General features: G+C 40.6%; 3 protein-coding genes across 11 annotated transcripts in view; 1 reads left to right on the top strand and 2 right to left on the bottom strand.

The window, feature by feature from the left end:
- Positions 1-1,632: 1,632 nt before the first annotated feature.
- LOC123878262 lies at positions 1,633-5,009 on the bottom strand. Of its 6 annotated transcripts, none has more exons than XM_045925408.1 (4): positions 4,456-4,763; positions 3,963-4,200; positions 3,476-3,664; positions 1,633-2,474 (listed from the first exon to the last, which is right to left on the bottom strand). In XM_045925408.1, the coding sequence occupies exons 3-4, from the start codon at positions 3,620-3,622 to the stop codon at positions 1,671-1,673; spliced, it is 951 nt and encodes a 316-aa protein (XP_045781364.1). In that variant the 5' UTR covers positions 3,623-3,664; positions 3,963-4,200; positions 4,456-4,763; the 3' UTR covers positions 1,633-1,670. The 6 variants fall into 6 exon arrangements, with proteins under 6 accessions (XP_045781364.1, XP_045781360.1, XP_045781361.1 ...); XM_045925404.1 differs by lacking the exon at positions 3,963-4,200 and having other exon boundaries at positions 1,633-2,297; positions 2,343-2,474; XM_045925405.1 differs by lacking the exon at positions 3,963-4,200 and having other exon boundaries at positions 1,633-2,342; positions 2,394-2,474.
- Positions 5,010-5,426: 417 nt separating this feature from the next.
- Positions 5,427-12,885, top strand: LOC123878587. 4 transcript variants are annotated; one of them, XR_006798848.1, is made up of 9 exons: positions 5,427-5,511; positions 6,695-6,745; positions 7,257-7,469; positions 8,604-8,669; positions 9,457-9,522; positions 10,006-10,125; positions 10,520-10,621; positions 11,598-12,265; positions 12,727-12,885. XR_006798848.1 is itself a non-coding variant. In XM_045925860.1 (8 exons), coding segments are annotated over exons 1-8 (867 nt in total). In that variant the 5' UTR covers positions 5,427-5,510; the 3' UTR covers positions 11,846-12,885. The 4 variants fall into 4 exon arrangements, 3 of the variants coding, with proteins under 3 accessions (XP_045781816.1, XP_045781817.1, XP_045781818.1); XM_045925860.1 differs by having other exon boundaries at positions 11,598-12,885; XM_045925861.1 differs by having other exon boundaries at positions 6,680-6,745; positions 11,598-12,885.
- A 1,733-nt stretch (positions 12,886-14,618) lies between these two features.
- The window catches only part of LOC123878565, a 30,270-nt gene continuing 22,467 nt past the window's right edge, over positions 14,619-22,421 (bottom strand). Inside the window, exons 8-10 of the mRNA XM_045925837.1 lie at positions 17,018-17,199; positions 15,575-15,758; positions 14,619-14,818 (exon numbers count right to left, since the gene is read on the bottom strand). Coding sequence (XP_045781793.1) covers positions 14,683-14,818; positions 15,575-15,758; positions 17,018-17,199 — 502 coding nt within the window. The 3' untranslated portion in view covers positions 14,619-14,682. The remainder of the gene's footprint in view (positions 14,819-15,574; positions 15,759-17,017; positions 17,200-22,421) is intronic.

Raw genomic sequence — 22,421 nt, 5'->3', positions numbered from 1 at the left:
TTTGGTTTTTTATCAGTGAGTTTTAACATTTTTATGTAATTTTATAATTTACCATTTAAAATAACTTTAATTTCATTCCTAAAAAATTCCCCCAGTAGTTCAGTTTTACCCAAAATCTAGGGTAAATACACTAGGCTGGCAATGACCCGGCGAACATGGCGCTAGCGGTCACAGAACCACAAAATAAATAGTAACGGTGCAGTTTGCCTTCCAAAATTTATTATCTATGGACAATACAGTCATCATGGGTAACATTGTAAGCAATTATTGTACAGGACTTCGTCTGTGTTGGCTGGCGGGCGTCCTCTGCCTTTTTGAGTGTTTTTTTTTATTAAAACTGACTGGAAAGCGCTCTAAGGGGGTGCCGTGCGTGTGTCGGCGAGCGCCGGCACAGACGGGGTCCATACTTGTATAGTTTAACTAACTTGTTACAAATAACTAACTACAAACTTGACATTGGCTAATTTTTGTAAAGCCAGAGAAAAAAAAATTATTGTACAACAAAAAAAAAAATTAAGGCGCTTTTCGATGCATTCAATAAAAGAAATAAAAGCATTTCATATTTTATTAATATACTAACTACAAAATTAATAGAACGAATATGTTCTAAACTAACATTATGTATTATTAGCAACTTTACAGGAGAACGAAAAACTTACTGTTTCCAGATTTGAATTGCTTGGTGGATACAGTTCAATTACTTTTTATTCCGTTGAGGTGGATGCGACGAGTCTGCCCGCGAAATTCAAACTTAATTTGGTTTTTCGCAATTTGTAAACTAATACGACAACGTAGGCTTATGGTATTTTAACTGCGCCAATGGCAGTATCATCCTCACAGGTTTATATAAAAATCTTTACTTGAAAGGGTCCAGTTTAAGAAATTAATCCTAGTATCGACTATTCTCACAAACTAGTCGATAATAGAATTAATTTCTTAATCTGGACCCTTTCAAGTAAAGATTTTTATATAAACCTGTGAGGATGATACTGCCATTGGCGCAATTAAAGTTCCATAAGCCTACTTTTCCGTATTAGTTTACAAATTGCGAAAAACCAAATATTTGAATTTCGAGGTTAGACCCGTTTAGTGCACCTCAAGTTAGAAAAAAGCGGCCAAGTGCGAGTCAGACTCAGACTAAAACAGATTTTCATTTTATTTTTATGCATAATAGTTTTTGATTTATTGTGCTAAATGTTAGAAAAAATATCAGAGTAAGAGTACGGAACCCTCAGTGCACGGGTCTGACTCCCACTTGGCCAGTTTTTTCCAATAGATAAGTGAGCGTACACGGACTTTTACTATTAGCAAGCTGAAGCGGCAGTGTGCCCACTGCCACTTTCCGGCTCCAACGGCCATGCTTGTCGTAGAGGCGATGGCCGTTGGAGCCGGAAAGTCCTTGAGTGGAGACCGCGTTTAAGCAAACGTAGTGTGAGACGCCCTCCAGCACGATGGACCGATGATATAAAGCGGCTGGCGGGAAGTGGCTGGATGAGGAAGGCTGAGGACCGGGTGTGGTGGCGCTCTTTAGGGAAGGCTTATGTCCAGCAGTGGACGTCCACAGACTTATGCTGATGATGATGATGATGATGACACAGACTTTAGCACATGCCAGGTTTCCCAAACAACTTCTCAGGTACTGCAGTCTTTATTTCTACTAGGCAGTTACTTCATGTAGAAGCATCCCTAGATGAAAGATGATTTGCTAGACAATTCTTTGCAAGGCTAACTTTGGTCTGTACAGTGGATCTAGGAACCTTAAAAAGTCTAGACAGCCTAGCATTACTGTCCTTAGTCCTGCATTTAATTAAGAACATTGCTAATGCGCTTTTAGACTTTTTGGTAACGGCAGACTGGATCGGTATAGCATTATACAAATCAATGAATTCCTTGGTAGTATGCCCCGTCCAATAGTGGCATATATTATCAGGCATCGTTTCCACATTTTCGAAATCTATGACATTCTCACGTTTATAATCTAACATGCTTTCGATGTGCTCTGCTGTGAAAGTGTTGGTTAGATTTTTGTTATTGATCAAAGAGTCCCATTCATTTGAATTCAAGTGTCTTTCACATACTCTGGCGCGCCGAGGAATAAAAAGTTTGTTATTTGACAGCATTGCTGATTTGATCCAGGTTGGTACATTGTGACCTATACGCCGCCGGCAGCCTTGGAATATGCATCTGCTGGATGTGTTTGCGCAACGTTTATAATTCGGCAGAACAATAGAATTATCAGCTTTAATATTGCTTGTAGCTAGGCAGCGTTGAGATGGAGAAGCCGATGCTTGAATTTCCTGAACAGCGTGGTTTCTGTCTGATTGGTTAGTTGTTTCAATTTCCTGAATAGCTGGTTTCTCATCAGGTTGAACGGTATCATCTTGAAGTCTGGCAGCATCAGCAGTGTTTCTTCGGGCCATGTGTCTCTTAGCTTTCTGCACACATCGAAAACACAAATAGTCAGACGCTCTAACCTGAAAAAAAAAATATATCATCAACCCATGCCGTCACAACTAGGCATAGCTTCTTCTCAAAGTGTTCAGGCCATGGCTCACCGGACTGGGCAAGTAAGATTATAGTTTACAGAATACATCTCTGCCGTCCTAACGAAGAGAGCAATAACTAGGTTTCGACTACTTTCGAGATATTCGCGGTTATGATTAGCTACTTACAAATCGTAATATTACATATTGCAGTTTTGATAACCAACAGAACCGAAACTACTGAAGATACAAAAAAGACGTCTAAAGCGAAAATATAGAGCTCATTTTCCTGATTACGGATATGGTCTTAAGTCAATTTGCCCAAAAACTCGACTTATTGCACTCTTTGTTAGGACGGCAGATCTGCTTACCAAGTTTCAACAGTATAGTTCTTATAGTTTCGGAAAAAAGTGGCTATGACATATGGACGGACAGACAGACAGACATGACGAATCTATAAGGGTACCGTTTTTTGCCTTTTGGCTACGGAACCCTAAAAACCGCTAGACATTGGGGCCCCAAGGTGCTTGCACCACAATGGCAACCACACACTGGAAAGCACAGCGTTGGAAGCGGGAGCCCTTGCATTCAAGCAGTGCAAGACTGTGGTGTGTGGAAGAGACTTATTTATTTATTTGACTTATTTAGTTGTTACTAAAAATGGTCCAAACATAAAAACAAAAGATCCTAATCTAAGTGACAACCCCTAATAGGTGTACACAGCAATACTATACCTAAATAAAATATAGGTACATTACACAAGATATACACAGAATTTTTAAAATGAAGGCTTAATAGAAATGTACAATAATATCTACAATATAAAATGGTTTACTACATGATTTTAAGTATTTAAATGACAAATATGCATAGAAGTTAAATCTTATATATATACGAACAGTATTTAAAAAATAAATAAATCTTATGTCTGTCTGTGGACATTTATTGGTTGACAGTGATGATGATTATGATTATCGAAATAATTTACTTACATACTGATGCCACGATAACACAACTAAGGCAAGATTTTCCGGAATGCTGAATCTCCTTGCACTTGCAACGGATTTACCGCAGCCATAACAAACACTTGTATATCCACGTTGCCTTTCCCTTGAATTGGTTGCAATGCATCTTGTCATTATGTCGTAGCAGACCGTACAGATGCAGCTATCAGGTGATACCTAAAAGGTAAAACAAATCAAACAAGTACTTTTGAATCCTAGGTTTCCAAAGTTTCCATTTTTTCTTTTGCCTAATAACTAAATATAATCCTCCTTTTTAGCTTTACGGACTTGGGGTAACAAGTTCTTATTCATAATAAAAAACCAGGCAAATCAGTATAGTAATTCAATTCGATTCAATTCAATATTTGAAATCAATTAAACTTTTACAAGTGCTTTTGAATCATCAAAATGATCTACCGTTGATGAAATAAGCAAAATATTATATTAAAGACAAAAAGGTTCTACAATTAAGTACCTTGGGTATATAATTTAATTAGGTAGAAGCATTTTGATGAGGAAAAGAAGAATTCGGCTAGGTTGGGCAGTTTTTGGGAAATTAAGTCGGTCTTCTCAACGCCTGACAAAAGTCTTTATGTATAACCAGTGATCCTTTCCCATCCTCACGTACCACATAGCCCAAACCATGAGCCAGCTGAAGTGGCAATGGGCAGGCCATGTCTATCGTAGAGGCGATAGCCGTTGGAGCCAGAGTCCTAGTGATAAATTATTTAAGTAAAAGTCTACTTGAATAGAAATCTATTCTATTCTATTCTAGAGAAGAGACTGTGATGAGCAAGGCTAGTTTAGCACGCCCTCAGGCAGTAAGCACGATGGGCTGATGGCATAGAAGCTGGCGGGAAGTGGCTGGATGAAGTCCTCAGACTGAATGTGGTAATGCTCTTCAGGAAAGGCCTATGTCCAACAGTTGACGTCAATAGACTGTTATGGATGGTTAAGCAATGGCTAACCTCAGAAGTTAGCCACTCCGTTAAGAGATCAGTCATATCAGGAGGCAATGATAATATTTTAAACCGCTTGATTCGCTTTAAAGCGATATTACAGTTAACACACATTTGTAAAAGCTCCATTTTTCTACACTTATTAGTTTACATGTATATCGACACGACACTTATATCTTACGAGCTACATATAGTATAATATCAGTTAGGTAGTAAGTTTTTTTATGAAATTAAACAAAACAAACGATCAGAACTAAACAAAATAAAATAAAAATCACCGGACACCGAAAAATGAAACCAAAGAGTATGTAATCACTACGAATGAAACTTCAAATTTGAAGTCAGGTTCTGGGGTTCAATCACATGGTTCAATAAAGCAAAGAGTATGTATGTAATCACTAGGTACGTTAAATAAAGTTCAAACTTCAATATTTCAACGTAGTGATTACATACTCTTTGATTTTAATCCTACTCACTATATAATCTCTCAGTACCATGTTTCATCCATCATCCAACGACAGTTCCACCAGCAATAACACAAAAACCGGCCACTTCCAACGAAAAAAAAAAAACACTCCAAAAAGGCACAGCACGCGCGCCAACACAGACGAAGTCCTACTCCAAAAACCAAAGAGTATACTCTTTGGTTTTTGGAAAACCACATAACTAACTTTGATTGAGTGGACTTCGTCTGTGGTGGCGTTTGCTAGCGCGCGTGTTGTGACTTTTTGGAGTGTTTTTTTGTTAGAAGTGGCCGGTTTTTGTGTTCTGCTGGTGTTTATTGCTGGTGGAACTGACTGGGAAGCGCTCTAAAGGGGTGCCGCGTGTATGTCGGCGGGTGCCGGCACAGACGAAGTCCATACTTATACATGTAGTTTCCCTAATAACTTGTAATAACTGCAAACTTGACATTGGCTAATCAGTGTAAAGCCAGACGAGAGAAAAAAAAAAAAAAAAAAATTTGATTGAAGTGAATTTGATTTGACGTTTGGAATTTGAAATGTTTTGAAATGAGAAAAGAGAAATTAATAAAAGAGCCGAGTATCACAAACAAGTAAACAACAAGTAAGTAACAAGCCGAATAAAACAAAAATAAGACTCATAATTCAATGGTTACCCTCCCACGTAGGAATCATGGGCAACGAGGAAGCAGACACGGCAGCCAAACGCGCCATCAGCGATGGTATACCCTTTAACTGTATACCACTACCAAATGAAATTTTGATAAAATTTAAACAGGAATGTGTAGTAGAATGGCAAGAATATTTTGACGAAAGGTCTCGGGTTAAAGGCATATGGTATAAAACAATAGTGTGTCAGCTCCCTCGATGTCCATGGTTCGCAGAGTCCAAGTTTAAAAGGGCAGAGATTATAACTCTGTTAGGACTTCGGTCCGGGCATATCCCATCAAATAAATTCAAATTTGTGTTTTTCTGATTTTTATGTTTTATGTATGCAATAAAATTGCAGAACCTAGGGGGGTGACATAGTCATCTTAGACTAAACCCCCACCAAAAAAAGTTTCCACTTTCCACTTTCCAGTAGTTTCCAGCAAAATTTTCATACTTCGTAGATGTCTCTGAATCCAAAGCATTGCAATGGGGGGGGGGGGGGGGGGGTCGTGTCGTATTTTGTTTACTTTAATTAAGTAATTTATGCATATTTAGTAGACTTGCAACGAATAGTATATTCGGCAGTATACCGAATACCGAATATTCGGCGAGGCCCCTGACCGAATAGCCGAATATTAGGCAAAAGTATTCGGCTGGTTTTTTTTTAAATTGGATTAAATTATGTACCTGTTTTATGTACCAATGACTACTTAATAAATGATTATAAAAGAAATGAGAACCTTACCCTTCTAAATTTTGATTATCACAATAATTCAAATACATAGGATCCTCCATTTTTCCAATTCAGAAGATGATTATGTACCTGTGTTATGCACCAATGACTACTTAAATGATTATAACAGAACTGAATATATACGTAATCAATCGATTATAATTTTTCATTTTACGGATTATTTCTCTATGACAAAATATATTATTTAAGTATTTGGTATTCGGCCGAATAATATGTAGATATTCGGTATTCGGCCGAATATAATAAAAGCAGCCGAAGAATAGGCCGAATACCGAATAGTAACCGAATATTCGTTGCAAGTCTAATATTTAGGCATTTTAGTAATTCATACTATTAAACCGAAATAGCACTGTACCTAATATTCCAGTTTTCTTGTGTTCAGTGAACATGTCTTGCAAGAGGTGCTGTGTTCCAGGCTGTGCAAGAACTGCAGGTTTGTAAAGCTTGCCATTGTAATAACACCATCCATTATCTATTACTTTAACTTTTAAGGGGCATGAGAGGGGCCTGCCCGCGAAATTCAAATTTAATTTGGTTTTTCGCAATTTGTGAACTAGTACGACAACGTAGGCTTATGGTATTTTAATTGCGACAATGGTAGTATCATCCTCACAGGTTTATATAAAAGTCTTTACTTGAAAGGGTCCAGTTTAAGAAATTAGTTCTAGTATCGACTATTCTCACAAATTAGTTGATACTAGAACTAATTTCTTAAACTGGATCTTTACAAGTAAAGATTTTTATATAAACCTGTGAGGATGATACTACCATTTACCGGGATCAAGCCACCTTTCAAACAAAAAAACTAAATTTAAATCGGTTCATTAGTTTAGGAGCTACGATGCCACAGACAGATACACACGTCAAACTTATAACACCCCTCTTTTTGATCTAATGAATATGTTATGAACCTGTGGGTCTACTAAGATATTTTTACTTTCCAGGTACAGATAATGCCCTGCACAATTTCCCAGATCCTGCAAAAGATTTGGATCGTTTTATGACCTGGATTCAAAATATTGGTGGGGATATCTCGAAATTGTCCAGTATGTCCATTCACAAGAATCGTAGAGTCTGTCGCCGTCATTTTGAAGCAAAGTATCTTTGCCGATTTAATAGAATCAACAAAATAGCTGTGCCAACTTTAAACATGCCATGTAAGTTAAGAGGGGTCTCTCCGTCACTCGCTCCATACAAACGTAGTTTGTCTCTCATTGGAATACTAACCAATCATACTCAATGGAATTTTGTAGAAACATTCCAGGATGCCTGTGGTTTTCCAGATTTCCGTTAAAATATTTGGTTTCAAAGTTATGCAGTCTTAACAATTCACATACAAATCTTTGAGCCCCTGTAGTTTTAAAACTACATATTTTTAGAAAAATCTAAAACACCACAGGCACAGATATTAGTTTCTAGAATATGTCTGTATTTCACAGACTTTGGTTGCTTAATATTCAAATGAAATTGGGGCTACGATTGTATGGAGTAAATGATGGAGAGAGACCTGTTTAAATCCTTTTCAAAGTATTCAACATAACAAGAGTATAACTGATATTGATATAACCTTAATAGCTTAATGGTTGAGGAGCGGTTTAGAGTCTCATGAGATTGATTCTGTTAGATTATAATGTACTTATACATATACATATTTTTTTTCTCTCGTCTGGCTTTACAAAGGTTAGCCAATGTCAAGTTTGTAGTTATTTGTAACAAGTTAGTTAAACTATACAAGTATGGACCCCGTCTGTGCCGGCGCTCGCCGACACACGCACGGCACCCCCTTAGAGCGCTTTCCAGTCAGTTTTAACAAAAAAACACTCCAAAAAAGCAGAGCACGCCCGCCAGCTAACACCAACACAGACAAAGTCAAAATTCAATTCAATCAAAGTATACTCTCTCCCTGTATACTCTTTGGTTTTTGGAGTAGGACTTCGTCTGTGTTGGCGTTTGCTGGCGCTCGTGTTGTGCCTTTTTGGAGAGAGCGCGCCCGCCAGCTAACACCAACACAGACGAAGACCTACATATACATATTATATTAGTACAAATGTCACACAGCTAGCTGATGCCCACGACTTTGTTCGCAGGGATGTAGGTTTTTATTACATCCCATGGGAATCCTTTGATTCACCGGGATAAAAAGTAGCATATGTGCTAATTCATGGTATAATCTGACTCCATTCAAAACAGCCAAATCCATTCAGTAGTTTTTTCGTGATTGAGTAACAAACATACACACAAACAGACACACAAACTTTCCCCTTTATAATATTAGTGTGATACATTTTCAGGCATGCCAGAGTCTACAGACAGTGGGGACTTCTGTGAAACCTCTGCATCTCTTCTATCAAGCACTGGTAAGTTATCTTGAACTTTTAAAGATTTTTCTCATTAAAAAAAACCGGCCAAGTGTGAGTCAGACTCGCTCACCGAGGGTTCCGTACTCGGGTATCTTTATGATTTTAGATAAGTAATACTTGATTTTAATGCATGGAATGTATTGTTATGTAGTTAATTAATTTATATTTAAAAGCACAAGCTTTACGCTTAGTTGGAGGGGAAAGGGGAATATTAGCGTGGCTAATATCCTTTAAAAAAACCCGGTCAAGTGCGAGTCAGACTCGTGCACTGAGGGTTCCGTAATCGGGTATTTTTTCCAACATTTTGCACGATAAATCAAAAACTATTATGCATAAAAATAAATAACAATCAGTTTTAGAATGTAAAGGTAAATCCCTTTCATATGATACCCCACTTGGTATAGTTATCTTATTTTGAAAATTGAAACACATTTTTTTTTAATGATGTAACCACAAATTCGCGGTTTTCAGATTTATTCCTGTACTTGTGCTATAAGACCTACCTACCTACCAAATTTCATGATTCTAGGTCAACGGAAAGTACCTTATAGGTTTCTTAACAGACAGACAGACAGACAGGCAACAAAGTGATCCTATAAGGGTTCCGTTTTTCCTTTTGAGGTACGGAACCCTAAAAAGTACCATATGTGCTAATTCATGGTATAATCTATCTCCATTCAAAACAGCCAAATCCATTCAGTAGTTTTTCGTGATTGAGTAACAAACATACACACAAACAGACACACAAACTTTCTCCTTTATAATATTAGTGATACATTTTCAGGCATGCCAGAGTCTACAGACAGTGGGGACTTCTGTGAAACCTCTGCATCTCTTCTATCAAGCACTGGTAAGTTATCTTGAACTTTTAAAGATTTTTCTCATTAAAAAAAACCGGCCAAATGCGAGTCAGACTCGCTCACCGAAGGTTCCGTACTCGGGTATCTTTACCGACATTTTTAACGATAAATCAAAAACTATTATGCATAAAAATAATTAAAAATCTGTTTTAGAATTTACAGGTAAAGCCCTTTTATATGATACCCCACTTGGTATAGTTATCTTACTTTGAAAATTTCAACACATTTTAATTTATTTTTTCAAATGATGTTACCACAAATTCACGGTTTTCGGATTTATTCCTGTACCTACTTGTGCTATAGGACCTACCTACCTGCCAAATTTCAGGATTCTAAGTCAACGGGAAGTACCCTATAGGTTTCTTGACAGACAGACAGACAGACAACAAAGTGATCCTATAAGGGTTCCATTTTTCCTTTTGAGGTAGGGAACCCTAAAAAGATTAATAATAGAAAAAATATATAATTTTCAGACTCACATCCTGAACCAAATGATTGTGACCAACAACAACAATCAAATGCAAGTGAAAGGGTTCCAACCGAAGACAATACTGACATTCTGGATGATTTGCCCAAACTGACACTCAATGAAGGTATGGATTCTACACACAGGCAATTAAGACTTACCTTTACACAAGTTTAAAAAATCTATTTAAGGTGAAAGCGACGGGCCTGCCCGCGAAATTTTAGAGACCCCCACTTTTTTTCATGTAACATCCGTTAGGTCAATTTTTTTCGTATAAAATGTAGCCTATGTCACCCGGGCCTTTACGACACATCGATTGACACCCCATTCATCAAAATCGGCCCAGTAGTTTAGGCGCTAGGGTGGAACACACAGAATCTGGATACAAACATACACACATACTTACATAGACTGCTAAAATCATAACCCTTTCTTTTGGCTTTGCCGCAGTCTGGTAAAAAAGGGTTATAATGTTATTTCATTTAAATTTTTATAAATCATCCTTTTCGATATCATTTCAGATGCAGTGTCCAGCACTAAGAACAACCATGCTTGTAGCATGAGGAAACCACCTACCATTAAATTGGTTCGAAGAATACCAGCTACGTCAAAGAAAATGCAAGGTACAACACTTTTGAGTTTTACTAGATGATGCCCGTGACTTCGTCTGCGTGAATTTAGGGTTTTTGAAAAATCCCGTGGGAACTGGTTTTCCGGGGGAAAAAGTTGCCCATAAAAATTTCTGGGATGCAAGCTATATCTATACCCATAGAAATCGGTTAAACGGATGGACCTCTAAGAACCCCGTGGGAACTCTTTGATTTTCCAGGACAAAAAGTAGCCTATGTCCGTCCTCGGGATGTAAGCTAACTCTGTACCAAACATCAAAATTGGTTAAAACTGTCGGGCTGTAAAAAGCTAGTAGACATACAGACGGACAAACAGACACTCTTTCGCATTTGTAATATTAGTATAGATGGATAGAATCCAACAAAATATATTACACTAGTCTACCCCCGCGACTTTGTCCACGTGGACTACTTTTAAACACCTATTTTTAACCCCCGACCGTGTGTATCTGTGTATCTGTCTGTGGCATCTTAGCTCCTAAACTAATGAAGCGATTTTAATTTAGTTTTTTTTTTGAAAGGTGGCCTGATCGAGAGTGTTCTTAGCTATTGATCCTAGAAAATTGGTTCAGCCGTTTGAAAGTTATCAGCTCTTTTCTAGTTACTGTTACCTTCACTTGTCGGGGGTGTTATAAATTTTTAATTTACACTTGTACCCCCTTAGCTTAGAGGTTGAATTTTAAAAAATCCTTTCTTTCGTTCTCTCTTAGCGTATGTCTACGTAGTAATAGCTATCTGCATGCCAAATTTCACCCGATCCGTCCAGTAGTTTGAGCTGTGCGTTAATAGATCAGTCTTGGCGGCACGGCTTTTCCAGTAGGGTGGTAACTAGCCACGGCCGAAGCCTCCCACCAGACTATGACACTTGACAGCACAGTTGACATATAGAGCTAAAATGGCCAATAAGATCTCAAAATGTACGTAATACACATAAATTATTTCCACTAAGCACGTAATTTTCATTTTACAGGTCCGAGAAAGAAAACCTTGAAGGAGGCAGAAAGAAAAATTAGGGATCTGCAATTAGAAATCCTCAGATTAAGGAAGCGGTGCAAATTTCTTGCATCAAGACTGGAAGACGCAAAAAAACTGACTGACAACAAGACCATCCAAAGAACAACTAATATCACACTACCACCAAAAATATTTACGCGAATTTACGTCACACGCGCGGATTTAAGTCACAGAAATTCACAAGTGCCCCACATTTCAATTTAATGGTTCAGTAGATTCGGATTTCGGAGCAAATTGGCTGTGACAGACAAACACACGAGTAAATACATTAAAAAACCGGTCAAGTGCGAGTCAGATTCGCACATGAAAGGTCCTGTACCATCGTAAAAGATATACCTAATACCTTTTTGTAAAACTCTGCAAGTTAGTCTAGGTCAACGGGAAGTACCCTATAGGTTTTCTTGACAGACACGACAAGACAACAAAGTGATCCTAAAACGGTTCCGTTTTTCCTTTCGAGGTACGGAACCCTAATAATAACACTATTTTTTTTTTAATTTTCGTGGCGGCCATCTTTAAAATTTTAGCATTTGTCAGGCTGCATCTCGCCTGACATCTAGTCACGGTGCGACCGATATTGATTGACGACCTTCCGCGCGGTCGTGGCAAGAGTTGGCCTTTTCAGTGCGACGCGGACGACCTACGCGGACGTCCGCGACGGACGGTAAAATGTATGAAACCTTAAGGCCCTATTCAGTGCGACGCGGACCATCCGCACGCGGATGAGGTTTTGCGTCCGTCGCGGATGAATTCGTCGTTCAGTGCGATGCGGATCGTGATCGAGAGTGGTACAGTGTCATGGATAAAACTTTGAATTTGGTGATTGCGGCCTATTTATTAAACAACAGAAGAAGAAGACGCCATGGTAGAAGATTTAATGTGCATCCACTGGTTGAGAAAAGACTTCTTAAAGGAGAATTTGTATCCTTGTTTTCGGACTTGCGGGATGACGAAATGAAATTCTTCAATTCCAAAGACATGGTCGAAGTCATACTTCTTGTATAACCCTCTCAGTTTGCACATTTGACGCAGCCGCCATGACAACGACAGAACCTTACGTCCGCTCCGCGCGACTGTCCGCCGAGCACTGAACAACGTCAGTTGAACTAAATTACCAATTGGGCTAGTTCAAATCAAAGTTTCAACTTAGTAATGAGCTTGCGATGATCTTAAAAAGTATTTTCGACAGTTTTACTCGAAAAAATCTAGGCTACGTATTAAAATAAAACGTTTAGTACGAGTAATTCCATTTTGTTTTATTTGTCACATTCTTCTCTTCTCTTCTTTCTAATCAGCGCTTCAGACAGTCTGGATCATTGCAGCAGTGCGCGTGCCAGCTCGCCTGACACCTAGTCACCGTGCGAACAACATTGACTGACGGATTAACCGCGCGGTGGGGCAGAACTGGCAATCGCCCTGCTCGCACTAAATTAACCACTGCGCAAGTACAAGATCAAAATTCTAACCTCTTGGGTCTAAAAATTTGAAATAAACCGCTTTTGACCGTCTCCCTGGTGCAGTGGTCTTATTAGTGGGAGGCCCCGGGTTCGATTCCCGGTAGGGGTTTGGAATTTTATAATTTCTGGTCTGGTCTGGTAGGAGGCCGTGGCTAGTTACCACCCTACCGGCTTAACCGTGCCGCCAAGCGATTTAGCGTTCCGCTACGGTGCCGTACAGAAACCAAAGGAGTATGCGTTTAGTAAAAACTGCCTTGCCCTTTCCAGGTTAGCCCACTGTAATCTTAGACTGCATCATCACTTACCACCAAGTGAGATTGCGATTCAAGTGCTAACTTGTATCTGAATAGAATAAAAAAGTAAACTTTCAATAACTCCATTTTGTTTTATTTGACACTAGCCGATGCCCGCGACTTCGCCCGCGTGGATTTAGGTTTTTCAAAATCCCGCGGGAACTCTTTGATTTTCCGGGACAAAAAGTAGCCTATGTGCTAATCCAGGATATTATCTATCTCCATTCCAAATTTCAGCCAAATCCGTCCAGTAGTTTTTGCGTGAAGGAGTAACAAACACACACACACACACACACACACACACATAAAAACTTTCACCTTTATAATATTAGTGTGACTACTCTTTTGTTAATAGTCAGTGCGCAGATACCTGTCCGAGCAGTGCTTGAGACAGTCTGGATCGTTGCGGCAGTGCGCGCGACAGCTCGCCTGACACCTAGTCACCGTGCGAATAACATTGACGGAGGGATTAACCGCGCGGTCAGCTGATACATTAAAATAAAAGCCATTTTTATTAATAGCAACATTTTATTTGACGTATTTTCTTATTAACGTGAGAGAGAAATAATAATTCCCTCTTCCCTGTCTAGTCAGCGCGCAGACACCTGTCCGAGCAGTGCTTGAGACAGTCTGGATCGTTGCGGCAGTGCGCGCGACAGCTCGCCTGACACCTAGTCACCGTGCGAATAACATTGACGGAGGGATTAACCGCGCGGTCAGCTGATACATTAAAATAAAAGCCATTTTTATTAATAGCAACATTTTATTTGACGTATTTTCTTATTAACGTGAGAGAGAAACAATAATTCCCTCTTCCCTGTCTAGTCAGCGCGCAGACACCTGTCCGAGCAGTGCTTGAGACAGTCTGGATCGTTGCGGCAGTGCGCGCGACAGCTCGCCTGACACCTAGTCACCGTGCGAATAACATTGACGGAGGGATTAACCGCGCGGTCAGCTGATACATTAAAATAAAAGCCATTTTTATTAATAGCAACATTTTATTTGACGTATTTTCTTATTAACGTGAGAGAGAAACAATAATTCCCTCTTCCCTGTCTAGTCAGCGCGCAGACACCTGTCCGAGCAGTGCTTGAGACAGTCTGGATCGTTGCGGCAGTGCGCGCGACAGCTCGCCTGACACCTAGTCACCGTGCGAATAACATTGACGGAGGGATTAACCGCGCGGTCAGCTGATACATTAAAATAAAAGCCATTTTTATTAATAGCAACATTTTATTTGACGTATTTTCTTATTAACGTGAGAGAGAAACAATAATTCCCTCTTCCCTGTCTAGTCAGCGCGCAGACACCTGTCCGAGCAGCGCTTGAGACAGTCTGGATCATTGCGGCAGTGCGCACGACAGCTCGCCTGACACCTAGTCACCGTGCGCACGTTGGTGCGCTGCAGGCGCTCGTCGAACATTATACTGTGGACGAACAGCTTTATTTAGACTTCGATCGCGTGGATTTAGTTTGTTAAAAATGCCGTGAGAACTCTGCTTTTCCGGGATAAAAAGTAGTCTATGTAGCCTTCAGCCCCCCTAGCATGGGCCGAGACATTTTCTCCCCGAGGAAAGGATACAAATTTTATTTCCCCGCCAGTTTTATGCACTCCGAGCATGGGCGCACGGGTGTATATATTATCCACAGTGGATAAAGCGGGGAAAGGAAGCTTGCTTGCACAAAGGTGGCTTAATGGAGAGTGTTCTTAGCTATAATCCAAGAAAATCGGTTCAGCCTTTTGAAAGTTATCAACTCTTTTCTAGTTACTGTAACCTTCACTTGTCGGGGGTGTTTAATTTACACTTGTCTTATTGACATGGGCATCATCCGAATTCTGAGGGCGAGCGTACCTGTCGATGAAGGGCACGGAGGTGCAGGTGGCGGCGTCGCAGTGCAGCACGGGCGGCGCCACGGCGGCCAGCAGCGAGCCGTCCTCCCCCACCACGTAGGGGATGCGTACCTGTCGATGAAGGGCACGGAGGTGCAGGTGGCGGCGTCGCAGTGCAGCACGGGCGGCGCCACGGCGGCCAGCAGCGAGCCGTCCTCCCCCACCACGTAGGGGATGCGTACCTGTCGATGAAGGGCACGGAGGTGCAGGTGGCGGCGTCGCAGTGCAGCACGGGCGGCGCCACGGCGGCCAGCAGCGAGCCGTCCTCCCCCACCACGTAGGGGATGCGTACCTGTCGATGAAGGGCACGGAGGTGCAGGTGGCGGCGTCGCAGTGCAGCACGGGCGGCGCCACGGCGGCCAGCAGCGAGCCGTCCTCCCCCACCACGTAGGGGATATGGTCGATGTACACGTTGTCGAACAAGCACATCCGCTTCATGTACTCCTCACTGTGCGTGAACATCGTTGGTGGTATACCTGGAAAGTTCCAAGATTTTTAGGGATCCGTATCTCAAAAGGAAAAATAGAACCCTTATAGGATCACTTTGTTGTCTGTCTGTCTGTCTGTCCGTCCGTCCGTCCGTCCGGCCGTCCGTCCGTCCATCCGTCCGTTTTACGAGCTCTTCTGTTTACGAGCAATTCGTCAGGAATCTCATCAAGGCACGAGAGAAAGGAAAAATCCTCACCAACAGCATAATATCTCGTGTTGCACAGGTGCTCTTGCACCAGCTCGGAGCGGTTGTTGAACCAGCTCACCAGCCACTTGATGTCCTCGAACTTGTCTCTGTCACTATTCTGTTTACGAGCAATTCGTCAGGTACCACATCAAGGTTGGAGAGAAAGGATCAAGCAAGAAAGGACAGAAAAGGAGCACCCGTAGTTAGAAAAATCCTCACCAACGGCATAATATCTCGTGTTGCACATGTGCTCCTGCACCAGCTCGGAGCGGTTGTTGAACCAGCTCACCAGCCACTTGAGGTCCTCGAACTTGTCTCTGTCACTCTTCTGTTTACGAGCAATTCGTCAGGTACCACATCAAGGTTGGAGAGAAAGGATCAAGCAAGAAAGGACAGAAAAGGAGCACCCGTAGTTAGAAAAATCCTCACCAACGGCATAATATCTCGTGTTGCACATGTGCTCCTGCACCAGCTCGGAGCGGTTGTTGAACCAGCTCACCAGCCACTTGAGGTCCTCGAACTTGTCTCTGTCACTCTTCTGTTTACGAGCAATTCGTCAGGTACCACATCAAGGTTGGAGAGAAAGGATCAAGCAAGAAAGGACAGAAAAGGAGCACCCGTAGTTAGAAAAATCCTCACCAACGGCATAATATCTCGTGTTGCACATGTGCTCCTGCACCAGCTCGGAGCGGTTGTTGAACCAGCTCACCAGCCACTTGAGGTCCTCGAACTTGTCTCTGTCACTCTTCTGTTTACGAGCAATTCGTCAGGTACCACATCAAGGTTGGAGAGAAAGGATCAAGCAAGAAAGGACAGAAAAGGAGCACCCGTAGTTAGAAAAATCCTCACCAACGGCATAATATCTCGTGTTGCACATGTGCTCCTGCACCAGCTCGGAGCGGTTGTTGAACCAGCTCACCAGCCACTTGAGGTCCTCGAACTTGTCTCTGTCACTCTTCTGTTTACGAGCAATTCGTCAGGTACCACATCAAGGTTGGAGAGAAAGGATCAAGCAAGAAAGGACAGAAAAGGAGCACCCGTAGTTAGAAAAATCCTCACCAACGGCATAATATCTCGTGTTGCACATGTGCTCCTGCACCAGCTCGGAGCGGTTGTTGAACCAGCTCACCAGCCACTTGAGGTCCTCGAACTTGGTGATCTCGTCGTTGATGACCTTGCGCGTGAGGCGAAGGTACTCCACGTCGGCTTCTATCACCGACTCGTCCTTATCCTCGGCGTAGCTGGATAAATCAAAAACTATTATATGTACATAAAAATAAATAAAAATCTGTTTTAGAATATACAGGTAAAGCCCTTTCATATGATACCCCACTTGGTATAGTTATCTTACTTTGATAATTAAAACACATTTTAATTTTTTTTAATGGTGTATACCACAAATTCGGGGTTTTCCAGATTTATTCCTGTGCTTGCGCTATAAGACCTACCTACTTGCCAAATTTCATGATTCTAGGTCAACGGGAAGTATCCTATTTCTTGACAGACAGACAGACAGACAACAACGTGATCCTATAAGGGTTCCATTTTTCCTTTTGAGGTACGGAACCCTAAAAGAGAAAAAAAAGAAATGAAATGATGGAGCTATGGACGACGGTGGAGGGAACCTCTACAGGGTGTTTGGTAATTCGTATATAATGACGACACGTGCCCATGCTACTTTGATCTGATAAATACAATGCTGAAGTATAATGACGAAATAAAATTATAAAAATTTCCATACAAAATTAAAAAAAAAATTATGTCAAAGTTTTCATGACCCTGACGTGCCCTAACTCACTGAGATCGTTGGATCGTCGTTCTTTAGATAGGCCGAGGCCAACGATCTCAGTGAGTTAGGGCACATTAGGGCCATGAAAACTTGGTCACAAAAAAAAATTGTATGGAATTTTTTATAATTTTATTTCGTCATTTTACTTCAGCATTGTATTTATCAGATCAAAGTAGCATGGGTACGTGTCGTCTTTATATACTAACCCGCCATCTTGTTTTTCTGAAATGTCATAATTTTTCCCCAGTCGAATCCCCCATCCGAACACAACTCCCCTTCATCACTATATCATTTTCCGTCTCTTTCTAGGAGAACAATTATGTCAATGAGTCAGTGGTAATCGAGCTATATATAGTATAACTAGTGTTTTGCTCGGTGCGCGAGCTGCTAAAGCAGCTCGCGTGACGTGGTTGGGTTGACAAGTATTAAAACGATAGTATTTATTAAGATACAAAATTAACCGCGAAAACACAATAAAACGTCACCCATATCGATTTTTTTCTTAAAAAATGCATGTCCGCCATCTTGGATTTCAAAATAAATGTCGTTATCAAAATGAGTAACCTGGAAAACTCTGAAAACGACATCCATATCATTTTTTGTAAAAACGGGGTAGTTGACGTTAATAAAGTAGGGTGCGTGGGTGCGCGGACCACTAAAGTGGTCCGCGAGCATGCAGAGTTTGTTCCATTGAGTAGACCTCCGGACCCTGATCATCTTTTGCGAAGAAACCACTCTTCCATCTTTTATAGCCTCCGAGATAGACACCGACGAAATTTGTACGGCGGCCATCTTGTTTTTCCAAAATTTTCCACTTTTTCTATTAATCGTTTACTACGTTCTTCAAAGATTGCGAGTTTCAATGAAATCGGGTGGAAAACAAAAGAGTCACAAAAATCATATAGGCCGCCATCTTGTTTTTCTGAAATGTCATAATTTTTCCCTACTCGCCTCGCCCACCCGAACACATCTCCCCTACATTATCGTATCGTTTTCCGTCTCTTTCTAGGAGAATGAGACATTCAATATTCGCCATACAAAATGTATGGGAAAAAAAAATCCGCCATTTTGAATTTTTTTTCTATTCATCGAGTAGACCTTCGGATCCTGATCACCTTTTGCCAAGAAACCGCACCTCCATCTTTTATACCCTCCGAGCTGGACGCCGGCGAAATTTGTATGGCGGCCATCTTTTCTTCGCCATTTTGAATTTTTTTTCAGCTTTTTGGCAATTGGATGACGTCATGAATGACATTTGGTCGAGCACCCCCTACCTATCTTCAATACCTTGAGCGGACCCTTCACCCGTCTCCGACATCCTCGATCATCAGCTATTTCCAAATTTTTCCTCGATTTTTTTTTTGTTTTCTATACGAAACCATCAGTGAAAAAAAATAATTTCATACAAAATTTTACAGGAGGAGTTTTTGGGGAAAATCTCGAAAATCTCCCCAAATGTGGCAACACTGTTTACATATTTCGATACTGCCGGTTGAGTCACACAATCGATTCATACATGTCGACTTTCCAAAATGTTGCCAACTGCCTCAAAAACGTGATCAAAATTTCGAAAAATTAAAAAAAATACAAAATGGCCGCCAACTCGTTTCACAGAAAGATTTTACACGGTTTCATAATTTTCCTATTAACTACAGGATATACCGCGCCCGATGACGTTTCAATCTTTCCTCTCGCTCGCACCCACGCGAAAGGGGATACCGTGAAAAAGACCGTGTCGAAAATCACTTTTACTTTGATAAATTCCAGTGTTGCCAGTCTCCGGTGACAAAAATACCCAAATGTCATTTGTACGAGCAAAACACGTAATCACTCATACTCGGATTTTGCTAAAAGTGCGTATTTCGATTTTTTACATTTTCGCAAAAATCTTGAAATTTCCCGAAAAATGGGGTAATTTTTCCCCACCAATCTATATCTCAAGTTCATACGTACAATCGCTTCATAGAAGCCGAATCGCTCCGATGTTGCCAACTTTGAGATATTTGAATTTTAAAATTGCGATTTTTTGTACGTCTAACTTAACGGCCGCCATGACAGCCGCCATCTTGAATTTTTAAAAATCACTCCCATTCTGTCAAAATGCAGGATAATCGTGGGCGAAACACGAAAAAATAATTATCCTCGACTACCCCGTCTCGGATCTGTGGCGCCGCGGTTCGGGGTCGAAAAATCAAAATTTTCAAAATGCTGCGGCTCGGCCGCCATCTTGTTTTTCCAATTTTTTCTACATTTTCTATTAACCGTTTACTACTTTCTTCAAAGTTTGCAAAATTCAACGAAATCGGTTGGAAAACAACGGAGGTGCAAAAATCACATCGGCCGCCATCTTGTTTTTCTGAAATGTCATAATTTTTCCCCAGAGGGTTCCCGAATCCAAACACAACTCCCCTACATCATTATATCATTTTCCGTCTCTTTCTAGGAGAACAATTATGTCAATGAGTGAGTCAGTGAGTCAGTGAGTGGTAATCGAGCTATATATAGTATAATAACTAGTGTTTTGCTCGGTGCGCGAGCTGCTAAAGCAGCTCGCGTGACGTGGTTGGGTTGACAAGTATTAAAACGATAGTATTTATTAAGATACAAAATTAACCGCGAAAACACAATAAAACGTCACCCATATCGATTTTTTTCTTAAAAAATGCATGTCCGCCATCTTGGATTTCAAAATAAATGTCGTTATCAAAATGAGTAACCTGGAAAACTCTGAAAACGACATCCATATCATTTTTTGTAAAAACGGGGTAGTTGAGGTTAATAAAGTAGGGTGCGTGGGTGCGCGGACCACTAAAGTGGTCCGCGAGCATGCAGAGTTTGTTCCACCGAGTAGACCTTCGGACCCTGATCATCTTTTGCCAAGAAACCACTCTTCCATCTTTTATAGCCTCCGAGATAGACACCGACGAAATTTGTACGGCGGCCATCTTGTTTTTCCAAAATTTTCCACTTTTCCTATTAATCGTTTACTACATTCTTCAAAGATTGCGAGTTTCAACGAAATCGGTTGGAAAACAAAAGAGTTGCAAAAATCATATAGGCCGCCATCTTGTTTTTCTGAAATGTCATAATTTTTCCCTACTCATATTGCGCATCCGAACATATCTCCCATACATCAATGTATCGTTTTCTGTCTCTTTCTAGGAGAATGAGACATTCATAATCGCCATACAAAATGTATGGAAAAATAAATTCCGCCATTTTGAATTTTTTTTCTATTCATCGAGTAGACCTTCGGATCCTAATCATCTCTTGCCAAGAAACCTCACTTCCATCTTTTATACCCTCCGAGCTGGACACCGGCGAAATATGTATGGCGGCCATCTTTTCTTCGCCATTTTGAATTTTTTTTCAGCTTTTTGGCAGTTGGATGACGTCATGAATGACATTTGCTCGAGCACCCCCCACCTATCTTCAATACCTTAAGCGGGCCCTTCACCCGTCTCCGATTTCCTCAATCATCAGCTCTCTCCATAATTTTCGCTTACTAAGTTTTTATTTTCTATACGACACCATCAGTGGAAAAAAAATTTTTCATACAAAATTTTACAGGAGTTTCTTAGTTGAAAATCTCGAAAATCTCCCCAAAAGTGGCAACACCGGTTGCATATCTCCATACTGCCAGCCGAGATACACAATCGAGTCATACATATTGACTTTCCAAAATGTTGCCAACTGCCTCAAAAACGTGATCAAAATTTCGAAAAATTCAAAAAATTACAAAATGGCCGCCAACTCGTTTTGCAGAAATAAATTACATCGTTATACAACTTTCCCATTAACTACAGGATATACCGCTCCCGATGACGTTTCAATCTCTCATCTCGCTCGCACCCACGCGAAATGATCGTCCCTGAAAAAAGACCATGTCGAAAATCACTTTTTCTTTGATAAATTCCAGTGTTGCCAGTCTCCGGCGACAAAAATACCCAAATGTCATTTGTACAATCAAAACACTTAATCGCTCATACTCGGATTTTGCACAAAGTCCTTATTTCGATTTTTTACAATTTCCCGAAAATCTTGAAATTTCCCTAAAAATGGGGTAATTTTTTCCCACCGATCTATACCTCGAGCCTATACGTACAATCGCTTCATAGAAGCCGAATCGCTCCGATGTTGCCAACTTTGAGATATTTAACTTTTAAAATTACGTTTTTTCGTACCTCTAACTTAACGGCCGCCATGACAGCAGCCATCTTGAATTTTTAAAAATCACTCCCGTTCTGTCAAAATTCAGGATCATTGTGAGCAAAACAAGAAAAAAATTATTATTTTCGATTTCGCGTTTAGGATCTGTGGCGCCGCGGTTCGGGGTCGAAAAATCAAAATTTTCAAAACGCTACGGTTCGGCCGCCATCTTGTTTTTTCAATTTTTTCGACATTTCCCATTAATCGTTTACTATTTTCTTCAAAGATTGCAAAATTCAACGAAATCGGTTGGAAAACAACGGAGCTGCAAAAATCATGTCGGCCGCCATATTGTTTTTCCGAAAAGTCATAATTTTTCCCCAGAGGGTTCCCGAATCCGAACACATCTCCCCTACATCACTATATCATTTTCCTTCTCTTTCTAGGAGAACAATTATGTCAATGAGTGAGTGAGTCAGTCAGTGGTAATCGAGCTATATATAGTATAACTAGTGTTTCGCTCGG

Source organism: Maniola jurtina, chromosome 26 (assembly GCF_905333055.1).
Source record: "Maniola jurtina chromosome 26, ilManJurt1.1, whole genome shotgun sequence".
NCBI lineage: Eukaryota > Metazoa > Arthropoda > Insecta > Lepidoptera > Nymphalidae > Maniola > Maniola jurtina.
The sequence above is the reverse complement of the archived record's forward strand: the minus strand, read 5'-3'. Positions and strand labels throughout refer to the sequence as shown.